The following is a 19,468-nucleotide window of genomic DNA, read 5'->3' as shown; positions in this document are numbered from 1 at the left end:
AGAGAGTACCCACCACACTTCTGAACAATAAAAATGCACAAATAAAAAGGTGGTAAACCCAAAATGGCTTTGTAAATAAAAGTATACCAGTGACTGAGCCTACGAGTGACTAGAGAAGACCAGCCAACCCTGGTAAACAAAGTACAGTGGTGCGTAAGGGTTTTGCAGTTTAAAATAAATCTCAAAGTGCCATGGTAAAGAGTGTCAATTGATCACAATCACTGATCAGAAGCATTCATGTATAAAATATCCCCATAGTCTAGTGAAGGCATAAATGTAGCTGATACTACTCGCCTCCTTCTGGCTTCAAAAGAAAAACAGGCCTTATTCCTACAATAAAATCGCAATTTCACCTTCAATTTTTTTGTAAATTGTTGAATATGCAATTTAAAAGAGAGGCCGTCATAAATTTAAATTCTTAGATATGTATATGAGGTTACAACCTCAATCTCCTTGCCCTGACAAGTAGTAATAGGTGAAAGGTTCAGAGGTCTATTTCTTGCATTAGAAAACACCATTAGTTTACTGGGGTGGGGGAGTGGTCAAAAAAAGGGGAGGGTTGTCTAACTTGATTTATTTATTTTTGCTTTGGGGCAGTTGTGTTTCTTTTTATTAGGCATGGTGGAGGGTAGTGTGTTTTTTCCCAGGTTAACAGTCGCTGATTTGCAGGGTTTACTCTATATAATTTCTTACATCCTAGCCAAATTTCCTCATCTATCCTGTATCTATCCTGCCCTCTGTCCACCATTCTTAGTGACAATAGTAGTAGGAGGATAATTTGTCCAGATTTGCAATAGGCTAACTATCAATCATACCACACATACAAGCATTCAAAGCTGCATCAATGTTCAATATGAATTCACAAGAACAAATAGGAATAGTTTGATAGGTAGCGGGGAGGCCAGGTGCATCATTGTGCATGAAAGAACAGTCAAGATATGAGACATTCAGCTCAAAAAAGCTCCCCTATTGATCTTGTTTAGGGACAATACAATTATCCTACATAGACTGGCCGACAATACCACAATGCTATGAATAATTGCATTATTGTTTTCAAGTGAGAAGGCTCTTCCTCCTCCAATCTGGGCGGATATTCCTCGCACACCTAGCACCTAACGCTTCAATATAGCCTAAATATTTGTCATTTAACTTTTAAAATGTATTACCTTTTATATGTAGCATAAACACAACCAGTCACAATATTTTTAATATTATTAGGCTACTGCAAAAGTCTGATGTAGGCATGGGCACGTTCATCCAAAATATAATATTTGTCCATAATAATCTCATCGTGTACGCTACACCCGCACTGTATCTATGCGCTGTTGACTAGAGCGCATGTGCAAATACCAGAATGGGCACATTCACCATACCTAAGCAACATTATCAGTACCTGGGAATTTAACCGCAAAAGTCATTTTTATGCGCACTACGTATTTACACACAGACTCGATTTGACGGAAAATGTGCATATTGTTTTTCTACAGATTTTAGAATGTTGGCATGAAAATATTTTGCCAGTTGGATGGAAACCTAGCTATAGACAGTTAAGATGCACGGCAAGTGTTCTAGTCCAGTGTAACTTTGATTATGACTTCACTTCATGGTTCACCAGCAGTCCCAAACATCTCAAGAATAAACTACATATCAGCCAAAACAAGCGTGTAAGAATTGTACTTAAACTCCCCCCTCATAGCATCTGAAGTTCGAGCATTTGAACCAGATAGGCTGGCTATCTGTGGAAAAAATGAGTAGTATTAATTACACTTGGTCTGGTCTACAGAATTATCACAGACTCAGTCCCCTAGCTTCTGTCCAACTATTTTTCATTTGTTAGAGATGTCAACCAGTATAAAACCATAGCCAGATTCTCTAAAATGCACTGTTTTAAATAAGAGTACGTGGTAAGAACATTTTTATATACTGGTGCTGTTGAGTGGAAACTACCACAGCAACTCAAACCCATACCAACCATAACAACTTATAAAACGAATGTCAAAAGCTGGTTAATGTGTGAACAGTATAACGTTTCTATCGGGTATCTCTAATGTGTCTGTATCCATGTAATTGTATATGTATTTATGTAAAAAAAAAAAAAATAGGACATCAGTGGAAATAATTCCCTCACTTTATTGTACAATTAGTTGGATATATTTTATAGAATTATAAATATGGCATCAATGTTTAAAATCTGATTTCCTATTAGCAGATGCTTGTCTGAAGCAGACACCTAATCAGCTGACACTCTTAATTTATTCTGAGGGTGGGAGGATGTGCATGTTTGGGCTACCTGTGCAAACACAGCCTTAAAAACACCACAACATTCACCTGTGATCCATGCATCCCTAACATGCCTGACGACAGATGAGACGTCTCGTAATTTCACTGGGCTTCATACCAACATTGCATGCTGCTCTCTGAGTCTTTGTCCACCCTTCTAGATATCTACATGAGGTAGGGGTGTATCATGAACATGTGGATTAGTTGCTCTCTGTTGTCAGAGAAGGGGGAGTTATGTACTTCCAACGGTGAGAGTCCTGTTTGATTGGGCGCGAAAAGAAGACGCTGAATGTTGGGGAGGAGGGGAGCCCTCGCTTGCTTCACATTGCATGACTGCACTGTGCTGATTCAGCGGGACAAAAGGGATTGCGGCGGGTGCTGAGGACCGTAATCGCCAGAATCACTGCTGCTTGGATGGCACTGTCAAATCAAATCAAATCGTATTGGTCACATACACGTGTTTAGCAGATGTTATTGCGGTTGTAGCGAAATACTTGTGCATATCAAAGCATTGCGCTGTAGCAAGGACGGACGGACACTGCAGTGGTGTCAACAGTGACCAAATCGCTGGTTTTCCTGGTGGTTGTTTATCTGCCATATAGGAAGTGGATTAGAAGAGAGTGGCTGGGAGGAAACTAAATCCCTCTCTATTGTTGTGTACTGATCTGGATTTAGGTGTTGAGCAAAGACAAACTGACAATGCAGATCTGAAGCGGGGAACACAATGGACACGAACATGCAGAAATTTACAGTTAGGAGATGGTTTTCCGTCTACCTTCAGAAGAAGTCACGGTCCAAAAACTCGAACCTCTGCAGATTAGAGGTAAGTGTATTGTTGTTTACTGCCCAACTACTTTGTGGCTGTGTGTGCCATAACGCAGAATACTTGTTTGCTAAAGGTGTGATTCAGCTGCCACTGACTGCTGTCACTCAATGATGTTGTGGTAGGCTGTTGTGGTACCTTGTGTCGGTCTTGTTTGTTACCCGATATTAGGCTACACTTGCCAGTACAATTTCCGCATTTTGACAAGCTTTGTAGACTACCATTGCACAACATTTTCATTAAAAATCATGTTTAATTCTGTCTAGCATGGTATTACACGCACACACAAAAAACAATTCAACTAATGGTGTATTCAACGATAATCTGTGCGTTTGAATGGAATTGAAAAGGTAAATACTTTTTTGCTAATGTGTTGTTTACACAACAAACTGCTAGAAGTTAGCTAAATTTGAATAAACTTGAGTAAAATTACAAATTCATGTTTGCTCAAATCATATTTCCCAGAATGCTCTTTTGCAGATTGATTTTAAGAACTGTTTGTTTCCTTACCTGTGTTTTTGCTTCTCATTCGATTGGTTGATTTGATCTTATGCTATACAAAAATAAATAACATACTTTTACTAAACCCATTTGAATTCATTCACATTTTGGCAGCACCATCCCCCTTTTTTTTAACGAAACCTTCCTTACATATTTGCCCATTGTGCTCAAAGTGACTTTGGATCTGAAAACCAAAACATTCAAGAGGCAAGATTTTGGCCCTTTTTTATACCCACACCATGACATATCCATGTATTCAACCACTGGAAAAGATAAATGGTTGAGACTGATCAAATCAACGTTTATTTGTCATGTGCGCCTGTGTAGACCGCATGTGTAGACCTTACAGTGAAATGTTTACTTACCGGCCCTAACCAACAGTGCAATTGTAAGTCAAAAACATAGGTATTAGGTGAACAATATATAAGTAAAGAAATTAAAACAACTGTAAAAAGACAGTGAAAATAACAGTAGTGAGGCTATATACAGGCACCAGTTACTCGGGCTAATTGAGACAATATGTACATGTAGGTATAGTTAAAGTGACTATGCATATATGATAATCAGAGAATAGCAGCAGCGTAAAAGAGGGGTTGGCGGGACACAATGCAGATAGTTTGGGTAGCCAATGTGCGGATGATAAACAGAGAGTAGCAGCAGCGTAAAGAGGGTTTGGTGGGGGGAGGCACACAATGCAAATAGTCCAGTTAGCCATTTGATGACCTGTTCAGGAGTCTTATGGCTTGGGGTAAAAGCTGTTGAGAATCCTTTTGGTCATAGACTTGGCGCTCCGATACTTCTTGCCCTGCGGTAGCAGAGAGAACAGTTTATGGCTGGGGTCTTTGACAATTTTTAGGGCCTTCCTCTGACACCGCCTGGTGTAGTGGTCCTGGATGGCAGGCAGTTTAGCCCCAGTGATGTACTGGGCCGTGCGCACTACCCTCTGTAGTGCTTGCGGTCAGAGGCCAAGCAGTTGCCATACCAGTCAGGATGCTCTCGATGTTGCAGCTGTAGAACCTTTTCGGGATCTGAGGACCCATGCCAAATCCTTTTAGTTCCTGAGGGGGAATAGGCTTTGTCGTGCCCTCTTCACGACTGTCTTGGTGTGCTTGGAACATTCTTTTTTGTTGGTGATGTGGACACCAAGAAACTTGAAGCTGTCAACCTGCTCAACTACAGCCCCGTCGATGAGAATGGGGGCATGCTCGGTCCTCCTTTTCCTGTAGTCCACAATCATCTCCTTAGTCTTGGTTACGTTTAGGGATAGGTTTTTATTCTGGCACCACCCGATCAGGTCTCTGACCTCCTCCCTATAGGCTGTCTTGTTGTTGTTGGTGATCAGGCTGTTGTGTCGTCTGCAAACTTAATGATGGTGTTGAAGTCGTGCCTGGCCACACAGTCATGGGTGAACAGGGAGTACACGAGGAGACTGAGCACGCACCCCTGAGGGGCTCCAGTGTTGAGGATCAGCATGGCGGATGTGTTGCTACCTTCCCACACCACCTGGGGGCGGTCCGTCAGGAAGTCCAGGATCCAGTTGCAGAGGGAGGTGTATAGTCTCAGGATCCTTAGCTTAGTGATGAGCACTATGGCGTTGAACGCTGAGCTGTAGTCAATGAATAGCATTCTCACGTAGGGGTTCCTTTTGTCCAGGTGGGAAAGGGTAGTGTGGAGTGCAATTGAAATTGCATCATCTGTGGATCTGTTTGGCGGTATGCAAGTTGGAGTGGGTCTAGGAGTTCTGGGATAATGGTGTTAATGTGAGCCTTTTACCAACCTTTCAAAGCACTTCATGGCTACGGACGTGAGTGCTACGGGTCTGTAGTCATTTAGGCAGGTTACCTTTGTGTTCTTGGGCACAGGGACTATGTTGGTCTGCTTGAAACATGTTGGTATTTCAGACTCAATCAGGGACATTTTGAAAATGTCAGTGAAGACACCTGCCAGTTGGTCAGCACATGCCCGGAGCACACATCCTGGTAATCCGTCTGGTCCCGCGGCCTTGTGAATGTTGACCTGTTTAAAGGTCTTACTCACATCGGCTATGGAGAGTGTGTTCACACAGTCGTCCGGAACAGCTGATGCTCTCATACATGCCTCAGTGTTGCTTGCCTCGAAGCGAGCATAAAAGGGATTTAGCTTGACTGGTAGGCTCGTGTCACTGGGCAGCTCTCAGCTGTGCTTCCCTTTGTAGCCTGTAGTAGTTTGCAGGCCCTGCCACATAAGACGAGCGTCGGAGCCGGTGTAGTACGATTCAATCTTAGTCCTGTATAGGCGCTTTGCCTGTTTGATGGTTCATCTTGGGGCATAGCAGGATTTTTTTATAAGCTTCCGGGTTAGTGTCCCACACCTTGAAAGCGGCGGCTCTACCCTTTAGCTTAGTGCAAATGTTGCCTGTAATCAATGGCTTCCGTGCCTGTAATCCATGGTTGGGGTATGTACATACAGGAACTGTGGGGACGACATCCTCAATGCACTTATTGAAAAAGCCAGTGACTGATGTGGTGTACTCCTCAATGCCCTCGGAAGAATCCCGGAACATATTCCAGTCTGTGCTAGTAAAAAAAGTCCTGTAGTTTAGCATCTGTTTCATCTGACCACTTTTTTTATGGACAGAGTCACTGGTGCTTCCTGCTTTATTTTTTGCTTGTAAGCAGGAATTGGGAGGATGGCATTGTGGTCAGATTTGAGAAATGGAGGGTGAAGGAGAGCTTTGTATGCGACTCTGTGTATGGAGTACAGGTGATCTATATTTTTTCCCCCTCGGGTTGTGCATTTAAAACGCTGATAGAAATGAGTTACGACTGATTTAAGTTTCCCTGCATTAAAGTACCTGGCAACTAGGAGCGCTGCCTCTGTGTGAGCGGTTTCCTGTTTGCTTATTTCCTTATACAGCTGACTGAGTGCGGTCTTAGTGCCAGTATCTATCTGTGGTCGTAAAATAAAAAGCCACAAAAAATATAGGTAACTCTCTTGGCAAATAGTGCGGTCTACAGCTTATCATGAGATACTCTACTTCAGGCGAGCAAAATTTAGAGTCTTCCTTAGATTTTGTGCTCCCGCTGTTGTTTACAAATATGCACAGACCGCCCCCCATCTTACTAGAGTGTGCTGTTCTATCTAGCCAGTGCAGCATATAATCTGCAAACTGAACATCCTTGTCGCCATTCAGCCATAATTCTGTGAAACATAAGATGTTACAGTTTTTGATGTCCCGTTGGTAGGATATTCTTGATCGTACCTCGTCTAATTTATTAGCCAATGATTGTATGTTGGCAAGTAATACTGACGGTAAAGGCAGATTTCCCACTCGCCATCGGCGGATCCCACTCTGTGTCCTCTGTACCTGCGTCTCTTTCTCTTGCCATTGACAGAGATTTTGGCCTTGTCGGGTGTGTGAAGTACATCCTATACAGTGGGGCAAAAAAGTATTTAGTCAGCCACCAATTGTGCAAGTTCTCCCACTTAAAAAGATGAGAGGCCTGTAATTTTCATCATAGGTACACTTCAACTATGACAGACAAAATGAGAAAAAAAATCCAGAAAATCACATTGTAGGATTTTTTTCTGAATTTATTTGCAAAATATGGTGGAAAATAAGTATTTGGTCAATAACAAAAGTTTCTCAATACTTTGTTATATACCCTTTGTTGGCAATGACAGAGGTCAAACGTTTTCTGTAAGTCTTCACAAGGTTTTCACATACTGTTGCTGGTATTTTGGCCCATTCCTCCATGCAGATCTCCTCTAGAGTAGTGATGTTTTGGGGCTGTTGCTGGGCAACACAGACTTTCAACTCCCTCCAAAGATTTTCTATGGGGTTGAGATCTGGAGACTGGCTAGGCCACTCCAGGACCTTGAAATGCTTCTTACGAAGCCACTCCTTCGTTGCCCGGGCGGTGTGTCTGGGATCATTGTCATGCTGAAAGACCCAGCCACGTTTCATCTTCAATGCCCTTGCTGATGGAAGGAGGTTTTCACTCAAAATCTCACGATACATGGTCCCATTCATTCTTTCCTTTACACGGATCAGTCGTCCCGGTCCATTTGCAGAAAAACAGCCCCAAAGCATGATGTTTCCACCCCCATGCTTCGCAGTAGGTATGGTGTTCTTTGGATGCAACTCATCATTCTTTGTCCTCCAAACACGACGAGTTGAGTTTTTACCAAAAAGTTATATTTTGGTTTCATCTGACCATATGACATTCTCCCAATATTCTTCTGGATCATCCAAATGCTCTCTAGAAAATTTCAGATGGGCCTGGAAATGTACTGGCTTAAGCAGAGGGACACGTCTGGCACTGCAGGATCTGAGTCCCTGGTGGTGTAGTGTGTTACTGATGGTAGGCTTTGTTACTTTGGTCCCAACTCTCTGCAGGTCATTCGCTAGGTCCCCCCGTGTGGTTCTGGGATTTTTTTGTGATCATTTTGACCCCCCGGGGTGAGATCTTGCGTGGAGCCCCAGATCGAGGGAGATTATCAGTGGTCTTGTATGTCTTCCATTTCCTAATAATTGCTCCCACAGTTGATTTCTTCAAACCAAGCTGCTTACCTATTGCAGATTCAGTCTTCCCAGCCTGGTGCAGGTCTACAATTTTGTTTCTGGTGTCCTTTGACAGCTCTTTGGTCTTGGCCATAGTGGAGTTTGGAGTGTGACTTTTTGAGGTTGTGGACAGGTGTCTTTTATACTGATAACAAGTTCAAACAGGTGCCATTAATACAGGTAACGAGTGGAGGACAGAGGATCCTCTTAAAGAAGAAGTTACAGGTATGTGAGAGCCAGTAATCTTGCTTGTTTGTAGGTGACCAAATACTTATTTTCCACCATAGTTTGCAAATAAATTCATTAAAAATCCTACAATCTGATTTTCTGGATTTTCTTTCTTCTTATTTTGTCTGTCATAGTTGAAGTGTACCTATGATGAAAATTACAGACCTCTCTCATCTTTTTAATTGGGAGAACTTGCACAATTGGTGGCTGACTAAATACTTTTTTGCCCCACTGTACTTCCTGCTTGTTGAAGAAAAAATCTTGGTCTAATCCGAGGTGAATGATCGATGTCCTGATATCCAGAAGCTATTTTTTGGCGTAAGATACGGTGGCAGAAACATTATGTACAAAATAAGTTACAAATAACGTGAGAAAAAAACACAATAGCACAGTTGGTTAGGCATCTGTAAAACGGCTGCCATTTCTTCCGGCATAATTTTTGTAAGCATTTAAAAGCTTACAAACAGGGTTGTCAAACAATTTGATAATTTCTAAATTTTCTTTTACCTTCAATGTCAATGATCTAACAACTCATCTACTCTAAAATATATATATATATATATTTGCATATGTGGTAGCTTAGATTCTATTTTACATCATCTGAGGTTTTTGTGTTGTGCCCGCCATTGGTTGAGACACAACATGCGCTTGAGTACAGGGTAGATGCCATGTTTGGCTGATAAATGTACTAAAATAGGAAAACAAAAGTTTCAGGTCCAGACATCAGAAAATGTTGACTTGAATGGGAATATCTGTTTTAAATGATACTGTCAATTCTCCATAGGAATCCTATTAAAATCATAGAAATGTAATGTATATTGAAGAAAAATATAAACGCAACATGTAAAGTGCTGGTTTCATGAGCTGAAATAAAATTTCCCAGACATTTTCAATACACGCAAGAAGATTATTTCTCTCAAATTTTATTTGCGTCCCTGTTAGTGAAAAATTCTAATTTGCCAAGATAATTCATCCACCTGACAGGTGTGGCATATCAAGAATCTGACTTAACAGCATGATCATTACAAAGGCCATTCCAAAATGTGCAGTTTTGTCACACAACACAATGCCACAGATTTGTGCAATTGGCATTCTGACTGCAGAAATGTCCACCAGAGCTGTTGCCAGATAATTGTAAGTCCATTTCTCTACCATAAGACACCAATGTCAATTTCGAGAATTTGGCAGTATGTCTAACCGCAGACCACGTGTAACCACGCCAGCCCAGGACCTCCACACTGGCTTCTTCACCTGCGGGATCGTCTGAGACCAACCTCACAGGCAGGTGATAAAACTGAGGAGTATTTCTGACTTATAAAGCCATTTTGTGGGGAAAAATGCATTCAGCCAGTCCCCAATGGGTGGACCTGGCTCCCAAGTGGGTGGGCCTATGCTCACCCATTGCTGTGCCCCTGCCCAGTCATGTGAAATGCAGAGATTGTGGCCTAATGAATTTATTTAAATGGACTGATTTCCTTATTTGATCTGTAACTCAGTAAAATCATTGAAATTGTTGCATGTTGTGTTTTTATTTTTGTTCAGTAGATAATAGAATGGACATGACCATATAAGTTGACATTCGACGGTGAGTGGACTGGCGGCCATCTTTGTGGTAGTAAATGAGAAGTTACAATTTCAATTAAATTAAAATGTCAATGGTGGACCAGATCAATTCCAGTGGTCCTAAGGGACTGGTCCGTTCTATGAATTATGTTTCTGATTAAAATGACACCCTCCCTGTATTCAAGAGCATGTTGTGTCTCAACCGATGGCGGACACAACACAAAAATCTCAGATGATGTAAAATAGGGTCTAAGCTACAACGTATGCTAATATGATTTGTTTTATTTTGTTCACACGTTTTACGATAATTTACTGTATTTCAGTTTTTTTTATCAAGACATTTTAAATAGTTTGACAACCCTGTTGTAAGCTTTTTTTTCATTTTTTTTCAAATATTTTATTTTTGCATTTTCCAATTAAGAACATTCAAAACAAAAGTGAAAAGATATTGGACAACGATAGGACAAAGTGACAGTAACAGACGAACGTAACAAAAATAAATTATAATTATAGTTATCTAAACAAACATACAATAAATAAATAAATGTAAAAAATATATTAAAAAAAATAACGAGACATTGGATCAGCTGCCGTAGGCTATATATAGATTCAATCAATGAGATGTGGGGGGAGATTCTCCATATAGTCAATAAAAGGTTGCCAAATTCTGTAAAATGTCTTTAACTTATTCATCAAGCAGTAAGTGATTTTCTCCAAAGAGATACAACTATTAACTTCCGAAAGCCACATTGCAACTGGCAGGGAGGAATCCAATTTCCATTTCAAGGCAATACATTTCTTGGCAATATTTCTGTTAGCTTTATAGTATGGCTTTGCCTAAGATTGGTGTTAGTAAAGTTACCCAGTAGACAGACCTCCGGGTCTAAAGGGAATGCAACCCCGTGAATTGAGGATGGTATCGCATACCCCCTGCCAGAAACGGTGTAGTTTTGAACACTGCCAAGTGGAATGGAGGAATGTTCCTTCATCTGAGCCACATCTAAAACATAGGGAGGAGATATCTGGGTTGAACCTGTGCAGTCTAGATGGGGTGATATAGAGCTGATGGAGGAAATTAAACTGGATCAGTCTGTATCTGGAGTTCAATGTGGATGTAACCCCTTCCCTGCATAGGTCACTCCATAGATCCTCATCAAGATCAATACCCAGATCTCTCTCCCATCTAAGTCGGGGTTTATCTAGCCCAGGCAGTGTTAGTCCTGACATAAGAGCATTGTAAACACAGGAAATGGTCTTGAACAGTGGTTGGTCTGCGTGGCAGAGTTGTTCAATAGTTGACATCTTAGGTATGTTCCATTGTCCCTTGAGTCACCCTAATAAAGTTTCGTAGTTGTAGGTAGCTAAAGAAGTCCCTGTTAGGCAAGTGGTATTTCTGTTTCAGCTGATCAAAAGACATAAGAACTCCCTCCTCGTAACAATGTTCCAGAAGAGTGATCCCCTTATCAGACCATGGTCTAAAGTTACTATTCTGGAAAAACATAAGGATCAATCTATTGTTCCATAAAGGGGTTTTAGGGGAAAGGAATCCCCCTCGTCCGAACAGCTCATGCAGTTTGCACCATGCCAGGACAGAATGTATGATTAAAGGGTTGTCTGTGATGGTTTTTATAGATTTTCTGTCCCATTTGTAAAACAGATCTGCCCCAGTGTCATCATTTACCTCAAGCTTTTCAATGTTCAACCATGAGGGAGAGGGACCATTGTCAAACCTCTGAGCCAGAAACCTAGACTGTGCAGCCCAGTAGTACATTCTAAAATTGGGGAGGTTTAAGTCCCCTTGACTGTAATCAAGGGTCAGTTTATCCAGGCCAACCCTAAGGGTTTTGCCGTGCCAGATAAACCGTCTGGTCAGCTTGTCGAGAGAGGAAAAAAATGCTGCGGGAACAGGGATAGGGAGAGATTGAAACAGATATAGAAACCTGGGCAGGACATTCATTTTAATTACATTGATTCTACCCAGTAGAGTGAGAGGTAAGTCCATCCATTTACAAAGGTCAACCTCCACCTTTTGCAACAAACTGGCCAGATTGAGTTTATAGAGGTTGTTCAGATTACCATCCACCATTATGCCCAAATATGTGAAGCCCATAGGCGACCATCTAAAAGGAAACTTGTGCTTGATGGTATGATGGTCAAAGACAGACAACGGTAAGATTTCGCTTTTATCAAGATTGACCTTATATCCAGAGAAAGAACTATAACACTGTAGTAGGATCTGGAAGTGAGAGAGGGAGTGTTCTGGGTTTGTTAGGAATAAGATAAAGTCGTCCGCAAAGAGTGATAATTTATGGGTATGGGGGCCCACCTCAAAGCCATGTATGTCAGGGCACGTTCTAATAGCCTCAGCCAACGGTTCGATGGCGAGGGCAAAGAGGTGGGGGCTAATTGGGCAACCTTGTCTGTTCCCCCTATAAAGAGGGAAAGAGGAGGAAGTAATCCCATTGGTAGCAATCCTAGCTTTAGGAGATTTGTAGAGTGATTTTATCAAATTTACAAACACGGTACCTTTTGTTTTTGTTAGCAAGGTGAATTATATCAAAGAACCTTCTGAGATTATTGGAGGACAATCTATTAATTATGAAGCCAGTCTGATCTGGGTTGACCAACAGGGGAAGACATGACTCCAGTCTCTTAGATAGCATCTTGGTGACCAGTTTACAATCTGTGTTAAGGAGAGAGATTGGTCTATAGGAGGCGCACTTTAGCGGGTTTTTCCCTTTCTTGTGGATTACAGTAATCACTGCTTGAGAGAAGGACTCTGGAAAGCAGTTGTCTTCTCTGGCTTTTTTAAGTACCTCCATAAGGTAGGGGACCAACAGCTCCCTAAATTCTTTATAGAACTCTGGAGGGAAGCCATCCTCCTCAGGAGATTTATTAGAAGGTAAGGATTTAATGGCCTCCAACAATTCAGGGACTGAGAAGTGTTCACTCAGGCGCTCGCTGTCTTCCCCTGACAGGCATGGGAGGTTGAGAGAGGAGAGAAAGGAGTCTATCTCTGATAGATCATCGCTTGATTGGGAAGTGTAGAGGTCTTCATAGTATTTCTTAAAAGTATTATTAATTTCAGTAGGGTTGAAAGATATCTCTTTAGTGAGAGTTTCTATGTCATTAATTGTCCTCTTACTTTCCTCTGCTTTCAGTTGCCATCCCAATACTTTGAGCTTTCTCTCCAAGCTCATAATAACGCTGTTTTGATTTAGTGATGGCCCTTTCAGCTTGATATGTGTTCAGAATATTATATTTAAGTTTTTTATTTACCAAAAGCCTGTATAGATATTTAGTCGGGCCTCTTTGGTAGGATTTCTCTAGCTCGGAGATTTCAGATTCAAGAGCACTCAGTTCCGCACCGTGTTTTTTCTTCAGCCCTTTAGTATAGGAAATAATCTGTCCCCTCAGGTAGGCCTTCAATGTGTCCCAAAGAATGAAGCTGTCAGGAGCAGAGGGTTTGTTTGTCAAAGTAAAAATATTGATCTGCTCTTTGATGAATGCACAAAATTCAGGTTGCTTTAGAAGTGTAGAATTTAGTCTCCATCTATATGCTCCATTTACCTTGGTAGGAATGGAGATTGATAATACCAGAGGAGAATGGTCACTAAGCAATCTGGGGAGATACTCGACATCTAACACTCTATGGAACAGTTGTGTCGAAAATAAAAAAGTTATCTATGCGTGTGTGTGTCTTGTGTGGGTGTGAATAAAAAGAGTAGTCCCTATCCTGTGGGTGCAACTGTCTCCAGATAAATTGAGATCTTTCATGAATGACATGGTGAGCTTGCCGACTTTGGTAAGAAGTGAGAGTTTATCAGAAGACCTATCAAGAACTGTATCTAAGCAAAAATTAAAATCTCCTCCAACCAGTAGCCATCCTGGTGGTGCTTGAGCAACCTGAAGGAAGACATTCTGAATAAACATATGGTCATCTAAGTTAGGAGCATAAATATTCAATAGGGTCCAAGACTCTGAAAACATATGCCCCTGCACCAAAACAAACCTGCCAGAGGGATCAGAGATGGTGTTGTTAACGCAGAAGGGGATGTGTCTACTTATCAAAATTTCAGTTCCTCTTGCTTTGGAGTTAAAAGAGGATGCAAAAACTTGTCCTACCCATTCCCTCTTCAATTTCTTGTGTTCACTTGCTGTAAGATGTGTTTCTTGTAAAAACACAATGTCAGCCTTTAATTTCTTAAGGTATATATTGACTCTTTTCCTTTTAATCGGGCTGTTAAGACCTTTTACGTTGAATGTGACATATTTTAGTGGATTAAGCATAGGTTGGCTTTCAAATATGTAACTGAATAGAAATCTATCATATGCAGATAATTAGGAAATGTTTCAACTTTGGTGTGAGCACAAAAGTGACCTGTGTGTCTCTTTAGGGAGGAAACAATAAACATAGAAAAAAGGAAGAAAAAAATAATAAAAATCCCACCCACCCCGATTGTCAGACTAGAACAACAGTCCCAACAATCAAACATGAATACACTTGTAGAGATACGTTGCTGCTAGCTTTCCATCTTGCTCTTACTAGCTAAACCTTGGCGTAAACTAAAACCCTCTAAATTGAAAACAAATGTTGTGAATAGATATTTATGGCTGAATATTTACTGCCCACGGTAAGGGCTGCTTGAGTCTCTTTACGAAAGATTAACATAAATGAGGGGGAAAGCAGTGGGCCTAAACCCACTTATTGCTTCACCCAGTAGATATGGACTAAACCAAAATATACTCTCCTGTAAATGTAATAGAACTCACCCCGGGAAGATACGGTTAGTTGAAAATGTACAAATCAATTAAAGTGACCGGGAGATACCAGCAGTTCAATCCGGATAAGAGAAAACAAACAAACTGCATTTTTATCCCCCAGAGAGACCGTCCTGGCTCAGACTCAGACTTTGCTCAGTTCTTTGAGAAAAGTGTGCACTTCTCCCGGTGTGTTGAAGAGATGGCTTCGGCCTTTGTATTGAACTTTCATCCGCGCAGGGTGGATGAGGTAGCCGGTGATGTTCTTCTCCTTCAGTGCTTTGGCGGCAGGTCTGAACTGCTTGCGGCGTCTGGCGAGGTCCGCGCTCATATCCGGGAAAGGGCTGACCCTCTTCCCATCGATGGCGATGTCCCCTTTAACTCTTGCGAGTTGCAGTATCTTCTCTCTGTCTTGGAAACGGAGGAACCTGATCAGGACGGCTCGTGGGGGCTCATCTGGCCGGGGTTTCGGCGCTGATGTTCTGTGGGCGCGTTCGATTTCCAGCGGCTTGGTGAAGTTGGTTATGCCTAGGACCTCGGATCCATTGAGTGAAGAAACGGACCGGGTCACGGCCCTCGCTGTCCTCTTTCAATCCCACCACACGGATATTACTACGTCTACTCTGGTTCTCCATCTGATCTACTTTGTTTTTGAGGTAGGCATTGTCCTTTTGCAGTTGTGTCAAGACCTGGTCATGTCTAGCGATGGTATCTTCAACTGTGCTAATGCGCAGCTCTGCCTCAGTCGTTCTCAAAAGGAGATCCTTCATGGAGGATTTCAGGTCGTCAATGGGAGAATGGAGTTCAGCCGATTTCTTATCGATTTTCAGAGAAAGACCTCTGTTACCATCCTGAATTTCCCGGAGGAGAGTAGCCAGCATGTCGGCAGGCTCGCAAGAGGCTGCTGAGAGCAACAGTCTGGAACTGTCGTCTGAGTTATGAGGGCTAATGCTAATCTTGCTAGCTGTAGCGTTATCGTTATCTTGGGAATCAACAACGTTTTGGTCGTCCTTCTTGCCTCTCGGTCGGGGGTCCATGGTTCTTTGGGAAGGTAAGTACTTGACAATTTATCAGCCGATGTTAGAATATTGTTTCAACGTTGTTATTTAGGTAAAAATATAATAACTTTGAAGCGCTCGGTTTGTCAACGTCTGCTCAGCTCCGCGGCATCACGTGTCTCGCCAGGTAAAAAATACTTTAATTACTTAAGTAGTTTTTTGGGGTATCTGTACTTTACCATTTTATATTTTTTACTTTTATTTTTACTTCACTACATTCCTAAAGAAAATAATGTACATTTGACTTTGTACATTTTCCCTGACTCCCAAAAGCAAGACAGGAAAATGGTCCAATTCATGCACTTATCAAGAGAACATCCCTGGTCATCCCTACTGCCTCTGATCTGACGGACTCGCTAAACACACATGCTTCGTTTATAAATGAAGTCTGACTGTTGTAGTGTGCCCCTGGCTATCCATAAATAAAATAAAAAACAAGAATTGTTCAGTCTGCTTTGCTTAACATAAGCAATTTTAAGTGATTTTTACTTTTGATACTTAAGTACATTTTTGCAATTACATTTACTTTTGATACTTCAGTATATTTAAAACCAAATGCTTTTATACTTTTACTCAAGCACTATTTTACTGGGTGACTTTCACTTTTACTTGAGTAATTTTCTATTAAGATATCTTTACTTGTACCCAATTGTCATACTTGAGTAATCTTTCCACGACTGCTAAAAGTGATTGCATTCGAATGGATTTTTCCCGAAACCAGGTTTCTCCAATACCAAATACAGCTTGCGGGTGATTTTTATTTGGCGACCCAAGTTATCTGAGGAAAAGCAATGTTTATATATACACTGCTCAAAAAAATAAAGGGAACACTTAAACAACACAATGTAACTCCAAGTCAATCACACTTCTGTGAAATCAAATTGTACCCTTAGGAAGCAACACTGATTGACAATACATTTCACATGCTGTTGTGCAAATGGAATAGACAACAGGTGGAAATTATAGGCAATTAGCAAGACACCCCCAATAAAGGAATGTTTCTGCAGTTGGTGACCACAGACCACTTCTCAGTTTCAATGCTTCCTGGCTGAAGTTTTTGTCACTTTTGAATGCTGGCGGTGCTTTCACTCTAGTGGTAGCATGAGACGGAGTCTACGACCCACACAAGTGGCTCAGGTAGTGCAGCTCATCCAGGATGGCACATCAATGCGAGCTGTGGCAAGAAGGTTTGCTGTGTCTGTCAGCGTAGTGTCCAGTTCATGGAGGCGCTACCAGGAGACAGGCCAGTACACCAGGAGACGTGGAGGAGGCCGTAGGAGGGCAACAACCCAGCAGCAGGACCACTACCTCCGCCTTTGTGCAAGGAGGAGCAGGAGGAGCACTGCCAGAGCCCTGCAAAATGACCTCCAGCAGGCCACAAATGTGCAAGTGTCTGCTCAAACGGTCAGAAATAGACTCCATGAGGGTGGTATGAGGGCCCGACGTCCACAGGTGGGGATTGTGCTTACAGCCCAACACCATGCAGGACGTTTGGCATTTGCCAGAGAACACCAAGATGGCAAATTCGCCACTGGCGCCCTGTGCACTTCACAGATGAAAGCAGGTTCACACTGAGCACACGTGACAGACTTGACAGAGTTTGGAGACGACGTGGAGAACGATCTGCTGCCTGCAACATCCTCTAGCATGACCGGTTGGCGGTGGGTCAGTAATGGAGGGGGGTGGCATTTCTTTGAGGGGGGTGCACAGCCCTCCATGTGCTCGCCAGAGGTAGCCTGACTGCCATTAGGTACCGAGATGAGATCCTCAGACCCCCTGTGAGACCATATGCTGGTGCGGTTGGCCCTGGGTTCCTCCTAATGCAAGACAACGCTAGACCTCATGTGGCTGGAGTGTGTCAGCAGTTCCTGCAAGAGGAAGGCATTGATGCTATGGACTGGCCTGGCTGTTCCCCAGACCTGAATCCAATTGAGCACATCTGGGACATCATGTCTCGCTCCGCCACAGACTGTCCAGGAGTTGGCGGATGCTTTAGTCCAGGTCTGGGAGGAGATCCCTCAGGAGACCATCCGCCACCTCATCTGGAGCATGCCCAGGCGTTGTAGGGAGGCCATACAGGGACGTGGAGGCCACACACACTACTGAGCCTCATTTTGACTTGTTTTAAGGACATTACATCAAAGTTGGATCAGCCTGTAGTGTGGTTTTCTACTTTAATTGTGAGTGTGACTCCAAATCCAGACCTCCACGGGTTGATAAATTTGATTTCCATTGATAATTTTTGTGGGATTTTGTTGTCAGCACATTCAACTATGTAAAGAAAAAAGTATTTAATAAGAATATTTCATTCATTCAGATCTAGGATGTGTTATTTTAGTGTTCCCTTTATTTTTTTGAGCAGTGTAGTAATCAAATGTTTGGACACCTACTCATTAAAGGGTTTTTATTTATTTTTACTATTTTCTATATTGTAGAATAATAGTCGACACATCAAAACTATTAAATAACACATGGAATCATGTAGTAACAAAAAAAAGTCTTAAACAAATCTAAATATATTTTATATTTGAGATTCTTCAAAGTAGCCACCTTTTGCCTTGATAACAGCTTTGCACACTCTTGTTATTCTTTCAACCAGGTTCATGAGGTAGTCACCAGAAATGCATTTCAATTAACCGGTTAGCCTTGTTAAGTTAATTTGTGGAATTTCTTTCCTTAATGTGTTTGAGCCCATCAGTTTTGTTGTGACAAGGTAGGGGTGGTATACAGGACATAGCCCTATTTGGTAAAAGACCAAGTCCATATTATGGCAAAAACAGCTCAAAAAAGCAAAGAGAAATGACAGTCCATCATTACTTTAAGACATGAAGGTCAGTCAATCTGGGAATTTTCAAGGACTTTGAAGGTTTCTTCAACTAAATGCTACAGAGTTCAAGTAACAGACACGTCTCAACATCAACTGTTCAGAGGAGATGGTGTGAATCAGGCCTTCATGGTCGAATTGCTGCAAAGAAACCACTACTAAAGGACATCAATAATAAGAAGAGACTTGCTTGGGTCAAGAAACACAAGCAATGGACATTAGACAGGTGGAAATCTGTCCTTTTGGTCTGAGTCAATTTGAGAATTTTGGTTCCAGCCACCGTGTCCTTGTGAGACGTGGAGTAGGTGAACGGATAAACTCTGCATTTGTGGTTCCCACTATGAAACATGGAGGAGGAGGTGTGATGGTATGGGGGTGCTTTGCTGGTGACACTGATTTATTTGGAATTGAAGGCACACTTAACCAGCAGAGCTACAACAGCATTCTGCAGCGATGCGCCATCCCCATCTGGTTTGCACTTAGTGGGACCATCATTTGTTTTTCAACAGGACAATGACCCAAAACACACCTCCAGGCTGTGTAAGGGCTATTTGACCAAGAAGGAGAGTGATGGTGCTGCATCAGATGACCTGGCCTCCACAGTCACCCAACCCAGTTGAGATGGTTTTGGATGAGTTGGAGTGCAGAGTGAAGGAAAATCAGCCAACAAGTGTTCAGCATATGTGGGACCTTGGACTGTTGGAAAAGCATTCCTCATGAAACTGGTTGAGAGAATTCCAAGAGTGCAAATCTGTCATCAAGGCAAAGGGTGACTACTTTGATGAATCTCAAATATAAAATGTGTTTAACACGTTTTTGCTTACTACATGATTCCATATGTGTTATTTCATAGTTTTGATGTCTTCACTATGGCAGGCACTGTAATT

The 19,468-nt window shown here is 42.0% G+C and overlaps 1 protein-coding gene across 4 annotated transcripts in view; it reads left to right on the top strand.

Moving 5' to 3' along the window:
- Positions 1-19,468, top strand: part of LOC118398234 (ribosomal protein S6 kinase alpha-2) — a 67,352-nt gene that overhangs the window by 7,001 nt on the left and 40,883 nt on the right. The window contains exons 1-2 of one of the 4 annotated variants that reach the window (XM_035793401.2): positions 2,278-2,454; positions 2,956-3,103. The exons of 1 other annotated variant lie outside the window; for it this stretch is intronic. In XM_035793401.2, the coding sequence (XP_035649294.1) occupies positions 3,005-3,103 (99 nt within the window). In that variant the 5' untranslated portion in view covers positions 2,278-2,454; positions 2,956-3,004. 2 more of the 4 variants (XM_035793409.2, XM_035793395.1) reach the window with 2 other exon arrangements.

This window comes from Oncorhynchus keta, chromosome 2 (assembly GCF_023373465.1).
Source record: "Oncorhynchus keta strain PuntledgeMale-10-30-2019 chromosome 2, Oket_V2, whole genome shotgun sequence".
Classification (NCBI taxonomy): Eukaryota; Metazoa; Chordata; class Actinopteri; order Salmoniformes; family Salmonidae; genus Oncorhynchus; species Oncorhynchus keta.
The sequence above is the reverse complement of the archived record's forward strand: the minus strand, read 5'-3'. Positions and strand labels throughout refer to the sequence as shown.